Source organism: Rattus norvegicus, chromosome 20 (genome assembly GCF_036323735.1).
Source record: "Rattus norvegicus strain BN/NHsdMcwi chromosome 20, GRCr8, whole genome shotgun sequence".
NCBI classification, from domain to species: Eukaryota; Metazoa; Chordata; class Mammalia; order Rodentia; family Muridae; genus Rattus; species Rattus norvegicus.
Genome location: NC_086038.1, coordinates 4,892,592 through 4,911,014, shown reverse-complemented (window position 1 = coordinate 4,911,014; position 18,423 = coordinate 4,892,592). Strand labels below are relative to the sequence as shown.

General features: G+C 50.2%; 1 protein-coding gene and 1 pseudogene across 6 annotated transcripts; one reads left to right on the top strand and one right to left on the bottom strand.

Annotated features, from left to right (window-relative positions):
* Positions 1-216: 216 nt before the first annotated feature.
* RT1-A1 (RT1 class Ia, locus A1) lies at positions 217-3,876 on the bottom strand. Of its 6 annotated transcripts, none has more exons than XM_063278963.1 (8): positions 3,665-3,876; positions 3,193-3,462; positions 2,736-3,011; positions 1,491-1,766; positions 1,265-1,396; positions 1,058-1,102; positions 816-863; positions 217-680 (listed from the first exon to the last, which is right to left on the bottom strand). In XM_063278963.1, the coding sequence occupies exons 1-8, from the start codon at positions 3,735-3,737 to the stop codon at positions 676-678; spliced, it is 1,125 nt and encodes a 374-aa protein (XP_063135033.1). In that variant the 5' UTR covers positions 3,738-3,876; the 3' UTR covers positions 217-675. The 6 variants fall into 6 exon arrangements, with proteins under 6 accessions (XP_063135033.1, NP_001008827.1, XP_063135034.1 ...); NM_001008827.2 differs by having other exon boundaries at positions 1,058-1,087; positions 3,665-3,806; XM_063278964.1 differs by lacking the exon at positions 816-863.
* LOC224733l-1 (LOC224733l-1 pseudogene) lies at positions 7,649-15,427 on the top strand (annotated as a pseudogene).

The window sequence follows — 18,423 nt, the reverse complement described above, 5'->3', positions numbered from 1 at the left end:
AGGACAAGGCTCTGGCCTTCCCTGTGTCCTTGTGATCACAGACTCTCCCCATGTCTTCACAGTGATGGAGAGGGCACAGCCTGGAGGTGACAGAGCTGAGGCCTGAGCCCATCAAAGACAAGAACTGACTGAGCACACCTGGGCACAGCCCTGTCCACACTCAGCTCCCACAGCCTTACTCTGTCCCACCAGACACACACAGCTTAGTGACACAGATTCTGGAAGCTTCTCCATCTGCCTTTTATTTTTTTCAAAAACAAAACCAAACAAAGCAAAACCCCAAAACAAAAAACCTCTAAGTATTCCATCCAGCAATTTAAAAAGCCATCCACACTTGTGTCAAGGATGTGAACAATCAAGTTCACACTCAGATTCTTATTCTCAATGTGGAAATGAGGGGCAGAAGCTCAGGGTAGCAGGGAGTGACAGGATGCAGATGTCCCCACCCCCACTCCTAGGCTGGACCAGCAAGGTTGGCTGTGGAAGGGAACACAGACAGTGCAGGGACAGGGTCCTGAAGTGCAGGGCAGGCTGGGCTTCACAGTTCTTCACACTGAAGCCATAGATCACAGGGAACATCAGACACTGGTGTCTAAAGAGAACTGAGGACTCTGGATGTCACAGGAGAGACCTGAACACATCGTCTGTCACTCAGTCCACTCCAGGCAGCTGTCTTCATGCTAGAGACCGAGAGTCACAAACCATCACTGTGAGGACAACAGCCCAACAACCCTCCACTCACATAGGATTCTGGGAGTCCCTGAAACCCAATCATGTCCACATTGTCCCTCCCCAGTTGGACCCCATAGTGTCACCTTTACAATCTGGGAGAGACACATCAGAGCTCTGGGAGCTGTCCGTGCCTAGGGTAAAACAAAACGTATGTATATGTATATGTGTATACATAATATGTGTATGTGTGTGTATGTATTCATATCACGGTACAACTCAGGCCCCCAGAAGATTTCTCTGGAGGAGCTACTATGGATTCCCAGAGCTCCCAACATCTCCAGCTTCACTCCAATACCCTCAGGGACACTCCTGCCCCCACACTAACCTGGAGCAGGGGTGTAGACTCCTTTCCCACCTGTGAGAAGAAAAGCTGTGAGAGTTCAAGGAAGATTTTGACAGAAAGAAGTTTCCAGAACTGACAGAGGACCCAGTTGGAGACAGCAGCAATGAGGGGTGTGGCTGAGCTTCCCATTAATGAGCAGAGCGCTCTTCTAAAGGAAGCTGAGGGGAAACAGACCCTGCCCTTTCCTACCTGTGTTTCTCCTCCTCTTCCTCACAACAGTCACCACAGCTCCAATGATCACAGCTGCAATGATGGCCACAGCTCCAAGGACAACATAAATGACAGTGGTTTCCATGTTGGAATCGGTTGATGGAGGAGGCTCTGGGAAGGACAGGATCAAGAAATGAAGGTGGGGGTCATGACCCCACCTCTCAGCCCTGACCAGCTCAGGGTCTGCAGAAGGCTCCCTCCTTACCCCATCTCTGGGAAAGTGGCTCAGGCAGCCCCTCATGCTCCACACGGCATGTGTAATTCTGCTCCTTCCCAAGAGGTACCACCACAGATGCCCACTTCTGGAAGGTTCCATCCCCTGCAGGCCTGGTCTCCACAAGCTCCATGTCCTGGGTCAGGTCCTCCCCATTCAACTGCCAGGTCAGGGTGATGTCAGCAGGGTAGAAGCCCAGGGCCCAGCACCTCAGGGTGACATCACCTTCAGGTCTGGGGTGAAGGGTCACATGTGCCTTTGGGGGATCTGTGTGGAAGATTGAAGAAATCACACAGTTAACAAGACAAACTGAAATCTACACAAGACACAGTTAAATCAATGATGACACTGAACTGTGTGTCTGACACTTCAACTGTCATCTCACTAGTGAGCTGCAGAGAGAGCTGGTCTCCTCAGCACAGAACTGCACACTTTCCTGAGGGACTCAGAAGCTAAGAGGGAATCCACATGAGCCAGTGGGTCAACATGGCCGTCCTTATGTGATGTTCTATAGCATGATATGGGTGGTCATAGAACAGAAGAGGGAATGGAAAATAATTGATTTAATATGTGTTTGCAGCAAAAAACTGACTAGAAGCAAAATAATGCCTTCAAAAAAAAAAGTAAAAAGAAAGTAAAAAATAAGAAAAAGGAGGAAAAAAAGAAAAAAAAAGAAATCCCACAATTTATGTTCCTCCAGGGTACCCACAAGGGCGCATGGGACCATTCTCCACCCTAGGAATAGAGAGAATTGGGGTGTGGAAGAGAGGCAAACCCCACATCAGGGAGGGATCTGTGAGAATGTATTCTATGGAAAGTTCTGGAAACTCGGGAGAACCAGCCTAGTGTAGTGGAGTCCATGTCTCCCATGAGGTAAAGGAGACTTCTGGTCCTGAGGTGTAAGGGCTGACACACTCAGCAGGACAGGAGTCAGTGTCCTCAGAGTGTGGGTGTGGGCAGAGGACCTGGCCTGGGAGAGGCCATGGCTGACAGCAGGGAGCCCCTGCTGTTAAGTGGGGAAATTCTCTCCTTCCCTCCTGAGAGGGACTCAGAACTCTCCAGGGAGAAGGCTGGGCCCTGGGAGAGGCAGTGCAGTCACTGTGATGAGGGATCAGGAGACCCAGGGACACTGTCTCCCCTCTGAGACAGGGGCATCACCCAGCTGAGGGTTTCTTCTTCCCCAGGACTGAGCCCCAGGACGAGGGCAGGGAGACGAGAAGCCCGCGGCCCCCGCACCTGAGCGCAGCAGCGTCTCCTTCCCGAGCTCCAGGTATCTGCGGAGCCACTCCACACACTCGCCCTCCAGGTAGGCCCTGAGTCTCTCTGCAACACCAGCCTGATCCCACTTGTTCCGGGAGATCCGTGCCGCAAAGTCCGCCGCCGTCCACGTTTTCAGGTCTTCGTTCAGGGCGATGTAATCGCGGCCATCGTAGGCGTACTGCTCATACCCGCGGAGGAGCCTCCCGTCCGACCCCACGTCACAGCCAGACAATCTCTGGATGGTGTGAGAGCCTGCGGGACCCCGCGGTCAGACCCGGCCCCGCCCAGGCCCCGCCCGCCCGCGGACTCCTCCAAACCGAAAGGGAAACCGGCCCGGGTCGGTTCTGCTCCCGAACCTCGGACTTGGGACCCGGAAGTCCCGGGCCGTGTGGGGACGCGGAGGAGTCCTGACCTCCGACCCGGGGTCACTCACGGTCCTCGCTCTGGTTGTAGTAGTGGAGCGCGGTCCTCAGGTTCACTCGGAAAGTCTGCTCGCCTTCCTTGGCTCTCCGTGTCTGCTCCTCCCAATACTCCGGCCCCTCCGGCTCCATCCACGGCGCCCGCGGCTCGTATCTCGGTTTCTCCGCGTCGCTGTCGAAGCGCACGAACTCCGTGTCGTCCACGTAGCCGACGATAATGAACCGGGGCTCCCCGAGGCCGGGCCGGGACACGGCGATGTCGAAATACCGCATCGAGTGAGAGCCTGGGGGCGGCGCGCGGTGAGACCCCGACCTCCTCCCGGGACCCGGGCGGGAGCGCGGGCCGGGCGGGGAGCAGGGCGCGGGGCACGGGACGCGGGTGGAGAAGGGGCGGAGGGTCTGGTGTGCGACGCGGGGACCCGGCTTCTCCGGTGCCGCTCCCGCCCCTCCACGCAGAGGCCGTTTCCCTCCCGACCCCGCACTCACCCGCGCGGGTCTGGGTCGGGGCCAGGGCGGCCGCCAGGATCAGGAGCAGCGTGCGGGGTGCCATCGCCCCCATCTGAGATCCGGGACCGGTCTGAGTCCCGCGGGCTGCGTGGACTTTATAACTCCTGTACCATGACGACGCTGATTGGTTCACAGGGTTCACAGCACCCAATGGGAGTGAGAATTGCCATAGTGTCGTCAGTGTCCGGGCAGAAGGACTTGACACAGGTTAGGAGCAGAAGTGAAACTGGGGAGATGGGGAATCCCCAGCCCCGCCCCTGACCTCATGGCCTGGGGACTAAGACTTTGCCTGAACCTTGGGCTGTGGGGCAGAGCACTGTTTGTCATGGTGTCACCCAGAAGCTGTGTGGACACCAGGAGACACCCGCAGGCCAGGCTCCCTGTTTGCTCTCCTCCACCTTCCCCTTCCTTCTTCTCTTCAGAAGTCAGACCCTGGAGTCTTCTAGAAGAAAAGCCACTTCCGGGAATACAATCACAACACAAGCCTTGTGCATGCAGTGGAGAGACGCTTCTCCTTTAAGAGGAGGCGCTGGCCTGCAAGCCCCACCCGGACCCCACAGAGACCAGGCTCTCTTAACTTGATCAGTAGTGTGGGGAAATATTAAATTTACACGTTTCTTCATTCTGTGGATCTCTCCAAATCGCAGTCACAGAACTGAAGTGGAAAGAAGAGGAGAGATGGGTGGGGGCTCCTGAAGAGAGTCACCCATCACACAGAGCAACAAATGTGGTGAGCACAGGTGTGAACTCCAGTCACCTCCCCATGCAGGTCTCCGCAGCAGCCCAGCAGCCTCTCCAGGATTCGGGGGCTCCTGTTTCAGTGAACCACTCTTATTAGGTGCTGTGAGTGTTTTCCATGGGAACCTGAAGCTCTTAGGTTCCATCCTGACTGACCTAAGGATGGAGTTGGGGTAGGCAGCCCCACAGAAAGGATCTGTCTCTGTTACTTTTCTTCTTATTTATTCTGTTTTTTGAGACAAGGTCTGTCTGCACTGCTCTGGCTGTCCTGGAACTCACTATGTAGACCAAGCTGGCCTTGACCTCCCAGAGATACATGGCCTTTGCATCCTGAGGGCTGGGTGTCACAGTTTCCCTTTCATTGTTGTGAAGAAACACCATGACCAAGGCAACACTTCTAAAAAGAAACATTCAATAGTGGCTGGGTAACAGTTTCAGGGGTTTAGTCCATTATAACAGGAAGCATGGCAGCTGCAGGCAGACATGGTGCTGAAGGAGCTGAGACTTCTACATCTTGATCCAAAGGCAGCCAGGAAGAGGCTTTCATTCCACACTGGGCAGAGCATGAGCACAGAGACCTCAAAGCCCTTCCTCTAGGTGACACACTTCCTCCAACAAGGCCACACCTCCTAATAGTGGCACTCTTTGTGCGTCCAGCATCCAAACACATGAGTCTATGGGGACCACCTAGTCAATCAACCACAATAGGATTGAAGGCCTGTGTCAGCACACTAGCTCTAGTTAGTTTTTATTACTGTGATAAGACACTAAGACCAAGGTATCTTACAAAAGAATATGTTTAATCTGTTATATAGTTTAGAGGATTTGAGTCCATGATGGCAGAGGAGAGGTGTGGTGGGGGAACAGCTGAGAGCTCCCGACTTGATTTGCAAGTAACAGACTGAGATACTGGGAATAGTGAAAGTCTATTTTTTAAAAATTTTGATATATATGACATGTGTAATACAAAATATTATTATACATGATATATATAATTTATTCATAAAGTACACTGTACCTGTCTTCAGACACCATAAGAGGGCATCAGATCTCATTACAGAGGGTTGTGAGGCAACGTGTGTTTGCTGGGATTTGAACTCAGGAGCAGCCAGTGCTGTTAACCACTGAGCCATCTCTCCAGCCCAGTGAAAGTCTTTTAAAACCTCAGTGCATACACCAGTGGCACACATCCTCCATCAAGGCCACACCTCCCAATCCTCTCTGAACATGGCCTCAGCTGGATTTGAAGGATTCATTCCCATGAGCCTGTGTGGCTGTTCTCATTCAAACCAGCACAGCAGTCACTGTGAAGTGTAAGAGGCCAGCAGGGTTCTGGAGATGTGTCCAGTGCAGGCTGAGGGAAATGCCCTCACACAGGGCACTCTGCTGAGTCAGGTCTCCCCCTTTGCCTCTGTCTCCTCCTGCTCAGCCCCTCTGTGTCTCTGTCCCTCAGGTCTCACCCCATCCGTGCCCAGCTCCCCTCCCTCCTGAGCTCTGCACTGACCCTGTCTCTTCCTTGGCCTCTGGTTTCTCTATGGCGTCAGCCAGCAGCTGTGAGGCAGCTGTGTGTTCCTGAGGCAAACATTCCAATGGTGGCTGGGGAGAGGGCTCAGCAGCCAGGAGCACTTGTTGCTGGTGCAGAGGATCCAGGCTGAGTTCCCTCAGCACACGGTGGCTTCCACCGTCTGTGACTTCAGTTCCAAGGGATCAGTGGTTGTGCACCTACATGTTTATATGCACAAAGAGGACAGGTCATGAAAATAAATATAAAAATATGATTTTAATAATCCTGCCTGTCTTTCTTCTACACATCGAGAGTGTGAGGTCAGGGGCGGAGGGCACAGTGCTGTTCAGACAACAGTGGACCACCAGCCAGTGAAGAGAGCTCTGTAACAGGAAGTTAGAGATGGTTGAAATAGTGTGTATTGAAATGACAGTTTACAGAACAGCATAAAATTAAATATACAAAAGATCTTTCATTGTATGGACCTACTGTGCACAGAGGAACACGGCCTCACCCCAGGGAGAAGACACAGTGTGTGCTGATCTTTGTAATTGAGCAGATGTCAGTTTTGATTCCGCATGAACAAGAGAAATTCCACTCAGATGGTTGGATACTAATTTATAACAGACCAGGACATTCAAACACCCAGAATGTTCCTCAGAGAAAGGTGTCTGTTGTGGTTTGCCCTGGAGTTATCTGTATTTTTTTTTAAAGATTTATTTATTTATTATATATAAGTACACTGTAGCTGTCTTCATATACACCAGAAGAGGGCATCGGATCTCTTTACAGATGGTTGTGAGCCACCATGTGGTTGCTGGGATTTGAACTCATGACCTCTGGAAGAGCAGTCGGGTGCTCTTAACCGCTGAGCCATCTCTCCAGCCCGAGTTATCTGTATTTTGATGCTCATTCCACTGCTCCAAATACAGCTGCCTAGTCACATACTCAGGAATCAGGTGACTTCACCAGAACCTTCTCCCCCATTGAATTTGTAAAATACAGGTGAGGGGCAGGTACAGGATAGAAGGAGGCCTGTCGGGTTGGGGATTTAGCTCAGTGGTAGAGCGCTTGCCTAGCAAGTGCAAGGCCCTGGGTTCGGTCCCCGGCTCCGAAAAAAAAGAAAAGAAAAAAAAAAAAAAAAAGAAGGAGGCCTGTCCTTGGAGGAGAAGGAAGGGTGGGTGGGAGAGAAGTTTGAAGGAAGAGGAGGAGACTGGGATAGAGAAAAGAGACAGGAGGGAGAGAGAGAGAGAGAAGCCATGGCAGGACGATGGAGGCTGACATTAAGATTCCAAGCTCTGTGGGGTTGGGGATTTAGCTCAGTGGTAGAGCGCTTACCTAGGAAGCGCAAGGCCCTGGGTTCGGTCCCCAGCTCCGAAAAAAAGAACCAAAAAAAAAAAAAAAAAAAAAAAAAAGATTCCGCTCTGTGTATTTACAGGTCGTTATTAATTTCCTAAGGGATGGATGATACTGGGATTTGTATGTTTAGGTGGGCAATTATATCTTATCAATTGGGTCAAAGATTATTGTGTTGTGTGTTATTTTATGTGACCATTTGAATGCAGGAAAGTGTGCAGTGGTAGGAGACACTGGGACGCCGAGGAGTTGGGATGTGTTTCTGTCAAGATACCTAGCAGATGTCTTGGGGCACCGCAGTGCAGGACCTACGGGGTAAAAGACAACCCATACTTTTTTTTTACTTTTTATATTTTTAAAACAACAGGTGTCCCCTTCCCCCATCTTCCCTCCCACTGCTGACCCTCCAGGTCTCACCTGTTGCAGATGGTAGAGAAGCGTCCCATTCTTGTCCAATGGCGCCACCTGGTGGAAGAAACGGAGAGGACTGAGTCTGAGCCCACGGAGCTGAGGGTAAAGGGGACCCAGGCTGGCTGAGCTGGCCCAGGGCTTCCCTGCTGTCTGTGCTTCTCCAGGGTCTCAGGTCTCATGCTGCCCTGCTCTCATCACACTTACATCCAGAAGAACTTTACATGCTTTCCAGCCGTGGGAAGAAAACGCCCTGTAAGAGGGGAGGCAGGAGGCAGAGCCCTGAGTGCTCAGAGGAGCTGCAAAGCCCCAGAGTAGTTGCAGAACTCTGACCTGGACTATGATGTTGACTGTTTGATGTCAGCTACATGGAGGGTTAACTAAAACCCCAAAATGGAGGGCACCATCTGTGAGGTGGTTTTGCTTAAGGTGAAGTGGGAAGGTCAGTTTCTGACCCTTTCCTTTGATGGAGGAAGAGACACCTGTAATCCTGATTATTTGAGTGGAGTCCCTCCCTGTTTCTAATCTGGCCACACCTTCTGCTGGAGGCCTCAGTGAAGACATGGAAGGAATCGCTTGCTCTTTGTCTGCTTGCTCTTGCTCCTGCCCCAGCTCCTGCTGCTTCTGTGGGGCATTCCTGCCTGCCTGTCCTTGCTCTGCATAATGACAGCAGACTTACATTTATTTATGGATGCCTAGGCTTCATGCTGGGTCTGTCCCAGCTTCTCCTAACTCAGTTATCCCATTTACACCATCCTAAGTTCTGCCATGTGGCTGCTCACCTCTCCTCAGATTCACACATCCCGACTCCTCTGAGTCTGGGTGGCGAATTCCCCATGCTTCTCTCTTCCCAGAGTTCCTCCCTCTGACCACAATCCTGCCTTCTGCTCCCCTTGGCTATAGGACATAGGCTTTGTATCTCATCCTTCAGAAGGTGCTTTAGGTAGGCAGGGTAGGACGGAGAGGCTTCCTCACACAGGGCACAACAGCATTACCTCAACATTGCCCCCGTTAGTCCTATAAAAGGCCAATCTTTCTCTGACATCATCAACTATATACAGTGAGAACAAGGATAACAACATAATTATAAATAGTTAACAATTATTAATTCTCCATTGAGAATTATTATTTCATTATTTAATTGATTAAGAGTAATTACTTTTGGGGCTGGGGATTTAGCTCAGTGGTAGAGCGCTTACCTAGGAAGCGCAAGGCCCTGGGTTCGGTCCCCAGCTCCAAAAAAAAAAAAAGAGTAATTACTTTTTATATAAGAATTTTAATTAGGGGCTGGGGATTTAGCTCAGTGGTAGAGCGCTTACCTAGGGAGCGCAAGGCCCTGGGTTCGGTCCCCAGCTCCGAAAAAAAAGAACCAAAAAAAAAAGAATTTTAATTAATTATTAATATTAAAAATATAAGAATTACACTTATAAAGTCTGGTTCCTTTGTGTCTGCCAACCATTGAGAAACTATTATCTGTCCTATGCATCTGAAGTCCTATCTGTCCTGAGTCCAAAGTTCTTTGCCCAATTCCCTTTCCATTGTAGCTTGAAGTTATCCTGAAAATATCTTTCTAGACCTAAATTATTTCTTAAATCTAAAACAACTTAAGGTTATTGTGAGGCTGTAGCTATCCAGTCTTCCACCCCATCAGTGACCTGAGAAGGATAAATGTTCCCCTAGAAATCAGGAAGTGCAGTGCAAGCAGCTTCAAAAGCTGCAGAAATGGCAGAGATTGCTGGCTGCCTGGACAGTCACCCAAGATTCTTCTGCAGTGCTGAGGTGTCCAGCTTCAGGCTGCTGGCCCAGTGTGTGAGGGACATCTTTGTGGAGCAGGAATATTGAAGGACTCCCCGACTTGTCTTGGCAAAGCTCACGGTCATCTTCTTCTGTGTTCTGCTTGTCCCCTGTTAGGACAGCATGCAGTCACAGCTTAAGCTTGGGCAGGTTTTGGCTGGTGCCCAGCTCTGCCATATTTGAAGCAAACTCCATATGGAGGTTCCTCGATGCCCTCCGTCCTCCCTGAATTAGAATGTGGTGCAGCCAGGCGCATTCATGCCTCACTGTTACGGAAAACCTTGTGTTCATAAAACATTCTGAACCCCATATCCTGTAGATGTCTGAGATTCAAAGACCCCCTATCTATGTACAGTGTATCAGAATAGGCAAATGTTGCTTGTTTCCAGCCATCTACACCATATTTGACTTTGGAAACATCTACAAGAGGCTAAAGAAAACTTATTTCTGTAATTAACAAAACTTGTTCCTAACCTGTCCATAAGTTTGATTGACTACCCACTTGCAGTTTTTAGTTTTCTGAACTGTTTGCCATAGAGACAAGCACTGGAACTTTACAATATGTTTTACAATGAGTTTCATATGTACAGTACCTTAGACAAGAGTTGAGACATGGATATGGTATGTTGTAGCAAAATATATGCTAAAACTTCTCTCAGTACACAAAAATCCAGACCACTGTAAAGCATTTGAGACCATTAGTTGATGCTCCTGAGTCTAAACGCAGAGTCACCGTCCACCCCTTTACCCTGTCATTCCTTTATAGTCCTGACGTGGAGACTTCTAGTTTATTAGGAAAGTCAGTCAGATCACGGGATAGTTTGGGGGAGCGCACACGTGAAAGAGTGTTTGCCTGAGGAAGACACAGGTGAAAGCATCTCTTGTTAAAGCACACGCATGAAGAATGTTCTGCTAAACAGACATCTGAAAGAAGGTTTTCCTGCAGCAGACACAGGGGAAAGGATGTTCTGCTGTAGCAGACACGTGAAAGGACCTGTGATGAAGGAGTATAAATGTGACCCCACAGACAGTCGGTGACGAGCCCTGAGCATTGGGTTTGTTTTGCTCCGCCTTGCTGTTCTTAGTTAAGGACGAGCGTGGATTGGTCAGCCTCACATAGTTGTGTTGAGATCCTCCACACCTGGGTCCACAGCCAACAGGAAGAGAGAGAGGTTCTGCGACTGTCTTGGACATTCGGAGCCACAATTCCCATCCCAGTGAGAAGCTTCCTCTGCCAAGGCCACATCCCCTAACTGCCTTCAAGTACTTCCACTCCCCGATGACTGAGAATTCAAATCTGGGGACTTATGGGAGTGAATATTGGATACATTTTAATTTTTTTTGAGACTGTGTTTCTATAGTGTGCTTTATCTTGCACACCTGGCCCTGTAAAAGGTTCCCAGTTGCTGGTCAACTGGCCCTTTAGAATTCTTAGCTGTTAGAACTGCTTGACACCATGACCTTAAGTGTTGTTGCCTCTTGGATTTCAAGATAGTTCATTAGAAGGGCAGCTGAGTGTGAGAAAGAGGATTGGGGGAGCAGAGTGAGAGGAGAAGCAGTTGGTGCAGAAGCTATAGGGAGACAGTAGAGCCAGGAGGAGCTGACTGAGCAGAGAGGCTAGAACGGTTGTCACAGTCTGGAGCTGCTGTTATTGGGGAAACTGGGAGAAGGGACTGTTAAAGTGCAGTGTCGGGAATTGAGGGAGGAGTTGGGAGAAATGTTAGAAAGGGCTGGGCTGGAAGATGGAAGAAATAGTTTGAAAGAAATTTGTTTGACAGGTCTCTCCCTCTTTCTCTGTCTCCTTCTTTCCTCTCTAGCCATAGGGGGTGAAACCAGGAGGATGAAGGCTGGGGAAAAAAGAACCAACAAAGTAACAAAGACCAGCTACATGGCTCTCCCTGTAGTCCTGGCTGCCCTGGGACTCACTCTGTACCCAAGGCTGGTCTCGAACTCACAGATCTGCCTGCCTCTGGGTATGCACAACCAAGGCTCATGAAATATTCTTAATCAAATCACCACAGAAGCTTACTGAGTTTGTGTTTGATCATGTAAGTGGAAACACTGTCAACAAATGAGTTAAAGGCTGCACACTCGTGGCAAAAGAACATCTCGGCCCAGGAATCAGTTTCTAGCCTTGAGCCAGTTTGCAGATGCAGAACCCTTGAATGAATGACTGTCCAGGTGACCCTGAGTAAGTCCCTTATAGAACGTCTAAAATGTATACTGCTAGCCTTTCTCCAGTGCTTTCCTAGTGGGACCTACAGGTTTTCACCAGGATAACCATACACTGAGGGAAAGAAATAATCAGACTTACCAGGCTCTATTGCATATTAACCCAAATTAATGCTGATCCCAGGAGATCCCAGGAAACCTTATGGTTCTTCGGTTAGATAAAAGTGTTGGGAAGGGTCAGGGATTAATGAGGTTTTGGCTGAAATCTGAATCACACTAGGTCCAGTGGGTTCCTGAATTCATCTGTGGTTATTTTTCCAGTCCCAGAATGTAGAATTGGGACAGATGTACAAAGAGGTTGGCAGAATTCTCACATTGGTTCCCTGACCTGTGGAGTGAGGGCTATCATGGTTGGAAAGGCTAAATGGAAGCCTTTAGAGTTCCCTCTGAAAGAAAAATAGTAAATAAAAAACAGTATCACATTCTTAGGAATTTCAGGAATCACTGCCAACATCAGTAGTCAAGTGTCACTCTCCACAGTCAGTCTGTCTTGCTCTGCACTGGACAGACAGGAGAGGTAAAGGGAGATGTGGTCAGAACAACTTTGGATTCTGGTAACATATGTATGCTGCAGAGGGTGGGAAATAAATCCCACCAATCATTCAAATCCTTCTAATTCAGGGAATTCAGGAATCCAGTGGATGGGGCAGGCACAGACATTCCATCCAAGAAGAAGGGAAGGCTCCTGACCTGGCCCCTCCCACCACCAAGAGAGGAGCTCAGGGCTTAGTCTGTGTCTTTGGATTCTGCAGACAGCACATCCCTCACTTGGATCTGTTACTCTGGCCCATAAGCCTTCTGAATCAGAGAGCTGCTAACTTCCTGTGGGTCCTGGGACAGGTGAAGACTCTTCAACAGGTCCCGGCTGCGGTTCAGGCTGCTCCAACATCTTGGACCATGTGATCCAGCAGACCTGATGGTACTTGAGGTGTCAGTGACAGAGAAGGATGTTGTTTTGAGGATTTGGCAGGCCTCTATGAGGGAATCACAGAAGAGAACTTTGGGATTTTGGAGCAAGGCTCCACCATCATCTGCACACAACTATTCCCCCTGTGAGAGACAGCTCTTGGCCTTGGTGCAACCTGAACATTTGACAATGGGCCACCAAGTTACCATGTGACCTGGGCTGCCTATAATGGGCTGGATGTTATCTGACCCACCAGGTCATAAAATAGGAAACACACAGCCCTGAGCTATTATCATATAGAAGTGGTATGAACATAATCAGGACTGGACAGGTCCTACGGGCACAAGGAAGTTACACGAAGACGTTGCCCAACGGCCTCCGGTCTCTACTCCTGTTACAATGTCATCTGCAGCCAAGCATGCACCTGCAGCCTCATGAGCTGTGCCTTATCCTTGGAAGACTGAGGAAGAAGAGACGAGGGCCTGTCTTGCTGATGGCTGTGCATGCTATGCAGGCCCCAGCAGACGTGGACAGCTGCAGCATTACCACCCTTTGCCTGGAGAACCCTGAAGGACACTTCTGGTGGGAATCTTCACAGTGTGTGGAAGTTCAGGCCATGCACATGGTAATGCCTTTCATTTGGTTGGAGAAATGGTCAGATGTGTGATTGTTCTCTAATGCATGGGCTGTGGACAGTGGATTGGCAGGATGGGCAGGGCCTTGGAAAGAGCAGGGTTGGAGTCATCTGGGGAAGAAGCGGGGAATAGATCTGTCCACATGAGTAAAGGCTGTGAAGACACTTGTGTCCTATGTACATGGTCATCAAAAGGTGATGTCAGCTTGGGAGAAGTTCAGTAACCAAGTAGGTGGGTGCCCCATTCTGTGGACAGTCAGTCTCCTTACCAGCCATCTCTCATTACCCAACGGGCCCATGACCAAAGAGGCCATGGTTGCAGAAATGGGGGTTATGCATGGATTCAAAAATATGGACTTCTACTCACTAAGGCTGGCTGATTAGAGCTGGTGCGGCAAGCCAGATCTGCCGAGAGCAGAGACCAACATTGAGCCCCAGCAATGGCACCTTTCCTCAAGGTTACCATCCAGCAACCTGGTGGTAGGTTGACTACATTTGGACCAGGTCTTTTGTGGAAAGGACAACACTTGGTACTTACTGGAGTAGATACTTATTCTGACCATGGATTTGCCTTTCCTGCATGTGATGTCTGGTGAAACCACCATCAGCAAACTTACAGTTTGCCTTATCCACCGATATGCTATTCCACACAGAGTTCCACGTGGTGTTCTGACCAAGGAGCTCACTTCACATCAGGAGAAGTGTGACAGTCGGCCCACGGTCATGGAGTCCTCTAGTCTTACCGTGTCCCCCACCAACCTGAGGAACCTGACTTGACAGAAAGGTGGGGTGACTGCCTGAAGACACGGTTACAGTGATAATTGGGAGGCAACAGCCTGGAAGGTTTCCTTGAGTATAGCAGGACTTTCTTGGTCCTGACACAGAGACATTCATCCTGAGACACTGGTGGGGAAGATGGAAGGGAGGAGATACCACCATGGACAGCTCCTTTGGACAGCTCCTGTGGACAGCTCCTGTGGGACGGCTCCTGTGGACGGCTCCTGTGGACAGCTCCTGTGGGACGGCTCCTGTGGACAGCTCCTGTGGACAGCTCCTGTGGGACGGCTCCTGTGGGACAGCTCCTGTGGACAGCTCCTGTGGGACAGCTCCTGTGGACAGCTCCTGTGGACAGCTCCTGTGGGACAGCTCCTGTGGGACGACTCCTGTGGACAACTCCTGTGGACAGCTCCTGTGGGACGACTCCTGTGGACAGCTCCTGTGGGACGACTCCTGTGGACAGCTCCTGTGGACAGCTCCTGTGGGACAGCCTCTGTGGGACAGCTCCTGTGGACAGCTCCTGTGGGACAGCTCCTGTGGGACAGCTCCTGTGGGACAGCTCCTGTGGGACAGCTCCTGTGGGACGGCTCCTGTGGGACAGCTCCTGTGGACAGCTCCTGTGGGACGGCTCCTGTGGACAGCTCCTGTGGACAGCTCCTGTGGACAGCTCCTGTGGGACGGCTCCTGTGGGACAGCCCCTGTGGGACAGCTCCTGTAGACAGGTCCTGTGGACAGCTCCTGTGGTACTGTGTCACCAATACTGTAGATTGGGTCAGTGTTGCCACTGCCACTGTAGACAGCTCTTGAGGGGCAGCTCCTGCTGAGGCTCCAAAGGTGATGCTCACTGTTGTCAGCTGCTGTGCTGGCTGCAGGCTGAAGAGAGGTCATGGTGCCGCCATTTTCATAGGAACCAACATTTTTGACAGCTCCTTTGAGGGCATCTCAGTAAAATGGATAAATTTCATCTAAATCTGTGATACTGGGGATCCCTGACCTTTGAGGAGCTTTGGACCACTTCTTTTATCGTGTCTACACCCAGGGGATGAGAGAGTGGAATGTGTCCCCTCTGTATATTTAATGTGCCTGATGGGTGGCTGTGGAAAATGAGGTACCCAAGTTTACCAGTGACCCCATCACACACCTGGGTGACATGGGTCATTAATTAGAATATAAAAGGTTTTTTGGGGGTTAGGGATTTGGCTCAGTCGTAGAGCGCTTGCCTAGCAAGCGCAAGGCCCTGGGTTCGATCCCCAGCTCCGAAAAAAAGAAAAAAGGAAAAAAAAAAAAAGAAGAAGAAGAAAAAAAAAGTTTTTTGGGGCCATTTGTGCAGTGACAGAAGCTGCCATTATTGAAAATCGGGCATGCGTATTTCAGCCCTTTGAACTGTACTGAGGCCACGCTGACTGTGGTCACAGTGAGGCTTTAGTGCCATCTGTGTCTGAGGAGGAGGAGAGATTGAGCCTCAAAATGAACTCTGACCAAGGGCGTTCCTATTGGCAGACGCTAGAACTTGGAACCATGTGTGGCAGGCGGCAGGAGCCGGCAGAGACAGATGACCTGTCAGTCGGTAATTGGACACAGTTTGTAATGCTGAGGCGTGGCCCGGCTGAAGGTAAGGGCAGCATCCCTTCCTAATGTTACCTGACAGGAGCAGAGTGTGGCGGGGGTCGTCATGGAGACCCTTGTGTGTCAGGATATGGTGTAGGTGGTAAAGAAAAAGACCGACCAGGGGGTTGGGGATTTAGCTCAGTGGTAGAGCGCTTGCCTAGGAAGCGCAAGGCCCGCAAGGCCCTAGGTTCAGTCCCCAGCTCCGAAAAAAAAGAACCAAAAAAAAAAAAAAAAAAAAAAAAAAAAGACTGACCTAAGTGACTTGAAGGTTAAACCTATTGATTTGCATTTAATAAGTTCAGCTGCCTCCAGAGTGTGCAGACAAGGAGCCCATCCTTGCTCAGTGTGGTCTAATTCTGGGGGATGGCACAAAGGAAGTTCCCAGCCGGGGACCCCAGACTCTGCGAGCATCTCCCTCTTCTACAGTGGCATAGGAGAGTTAAGTCTGAAAGATGTACAGCTGGGGTCTGGAGCAGGGCCTGTTGAACTGTGCAGAAGGGCTTGGCAATGGGCAAAAGGAGGGGTTCCTGAGAGGGGCCATGGGCGGCCTCATGTAAGGGGCGAACCAGAAGAGGGGGGGGGGAAGCCAACAGCAGAGGGCACCAACCATCCCTGGGAATGATATGATTTTGTCCTTGGTTGTGAGGGCTTTGTATGACTGGATGAGGTGTTCTCTATCCAGAACACTGACCTTGTAAGAGTTGTATCGAGTCACACATAAGTAACTGGACCTTAGACAGTGAGACCCTCCATCGCTGTTTGGGCAGAAGCGTCTGCCTGGCAAATTTGCAGGGCTGGGTTATGAAGGAGAAGGTGATCTTCATATTGATTTTAGGAAGTTACGAGGAAAGCAGGCCAGAGGTCAGAACCTGAACAGATACATATGGGGTTTCCTGGAAGCCCTGGTGTAGGACGGTCCAAGTGTGCGTGTCTGGGTCAGTCCAGCTTAAGGCAATGATGTTTTCTCATTTGGGGTCCAGAGGAAAATAAAAGGTATCTTTGAGGTCCACGCAGAGAAGTGGGAGGTCTCTGAGGGGTGATGGAGAGGAGAGTGTATAATGGTTAGATACTAAGGGGTGAAGGGAACCACTGCTGCCCGTATAAGTCAGAGACCCTGGGCCAAGCAATTGGTTCCCCTGAGTTTCTAATGGCCAGTGTGGGGTCTGTAAAGGGGGAGGAACTGGGATGCAGAAATTTCTTTCCTAATAGGCTAAGAATAAGAGGCTTAAGTCCCCTGCCACTTAGGGGGTTTGTGTGGGTATTGAGCCTGTTTTATATAGTTGCTGGGGTTTAATAACTGAATGATTAAGGGGGGAAGGATATTGGTCTCTAGAGGGTTTGTGGTGTCCCATGCCTGAGGATCTACCTGAGACGCTGGGAAGGGAAATGGTCAGAGTGTGTTGTTTGGAGGAGGGGAATGACCAGAGGGCCTGTGCTGAAGTGGATGAGGGAAGCAAAAGAAATAGAAGCTCCCAGGGTTGGGGATTTAGCTCAGTGGTAGAGCGCTTGCCTAAAAAGCACAAGGCCCTGGGTTCGGTCCTCAGCTCTGGAGAAAAAAAAAGAAGAAGAAGAAGAAGAAATGGAGGCTCCCATTTTGTCTAGGAGTTCCCTTCCCAGCAAGGGGATGAGACAGACTGGTCCTATTCAGTTGGTACCACTAGGAAGGAACGGGTGAGGGGGTTTCCCCTAAATGTACAGCTAAGTGGTGGAGTCAGGCAAGCCTGGTGAGGCTGTCCCCCTACGCTGACAAGAGAGGGATGGAAAGGAGAGGTGGGTCCCCACAACTTTGTCAGGACTGAGAAAGTGACTCCAGTGTCCTGAAGGAAGGTGAGTGAATGTCCTAATACCGTGACAATTATCCAAGCCTCTATGGCAGTGGTCAGGCCATTGGAGTCTCCACCCGCTCAGTAGTCCATGGATGGACCAAGGATATGGGCTGAAAGGTGATCAGGGGTTGATGTTCCCGTGGCTCAGGGAACTCTGGGAAAAGTAGCTCATGAGGAGGTGTTTCCACCTGGGGTCTCAGGATCGGGTGAGTGTATTGTGTCAGGGCCTTTGTAAGGCAGCCCAGGACCTGTGATGGATTTCCATAGTTATCCTGATGACCTTCGGAATTTTCCATCATTTACAGCCATAAGGGGAGCTTTGTGAAGATGGCCAGGGTGCAAGTTGTAAACTGATTCATTGCTAGGACGCCCCCTGAGGCATTGTGATTCCATTAGGGCCCTGGTCTGGGACTGTCTCACACCCACCTGCATGGGCAGCTGCTGCTGAGGACAGAGAGACAGCAGGGACGGAAGAGAAGAGAAGGGACTCTGGGTTGTTCTTCAGTGTGATTGACAGTGGAAGGATTGTCTGCTCCAGCCTCACAGCCAGGAGGAGCTGTTAGTTCCTTGATTGGCTGATGTCTTAAAGTCATTTTTTAATCGAGATGGGAGTGAGGTCACATGGCAAAGGCCATCCTTTCAAACCCTAGCAAAGATGGCTGCCAGCAAAGAGGCCTCCATCCTGATGAGGGGACAGCGGCTGAGATGGCAACAAGCCTCAGGTTTAAAGACTTCCATGTGGGCTGGAGAGATGGTTCAGTGGTTAAGAGCACTGACTGCTCTTCCAGAGGTCATGAGTTCAATTCCCAGCAACCACATGGTGTCTCACTGCCATCTGTAATGAGATCTGGTGCCCTCTTCTGGCCTGCACGTGTACATGCATGTGCAACGCTGTATACATAATAAATAAATCTTAAAAAAAAAAAAAGACTTCCATGCATAGAATTTAACTTT

Coding starts and splice junctions, on each gene's coding strand:
- RT1-A1 (XM_063278962.1), bottom strand. CDS start 3,737: ATGGGGGCGATGGCACCCCGCACGCTGCTCCTGATCCTGGCGGCCGCC. Junction 3,463..3,664: donor CCCGACCCAGACCCGCGCGG/GTGAGTGCGGGG, acceptor CGCCGCCCCCAG/GCTCTCACTCGATGCGGTAT. Junction 1,397..1,490: donor GCCACTTTCCCAGAGATGGG/GTAAGGAGGGAG, acceptor TGTCCTTCCCAG/AGCCTCCTCCATCAACCGAT.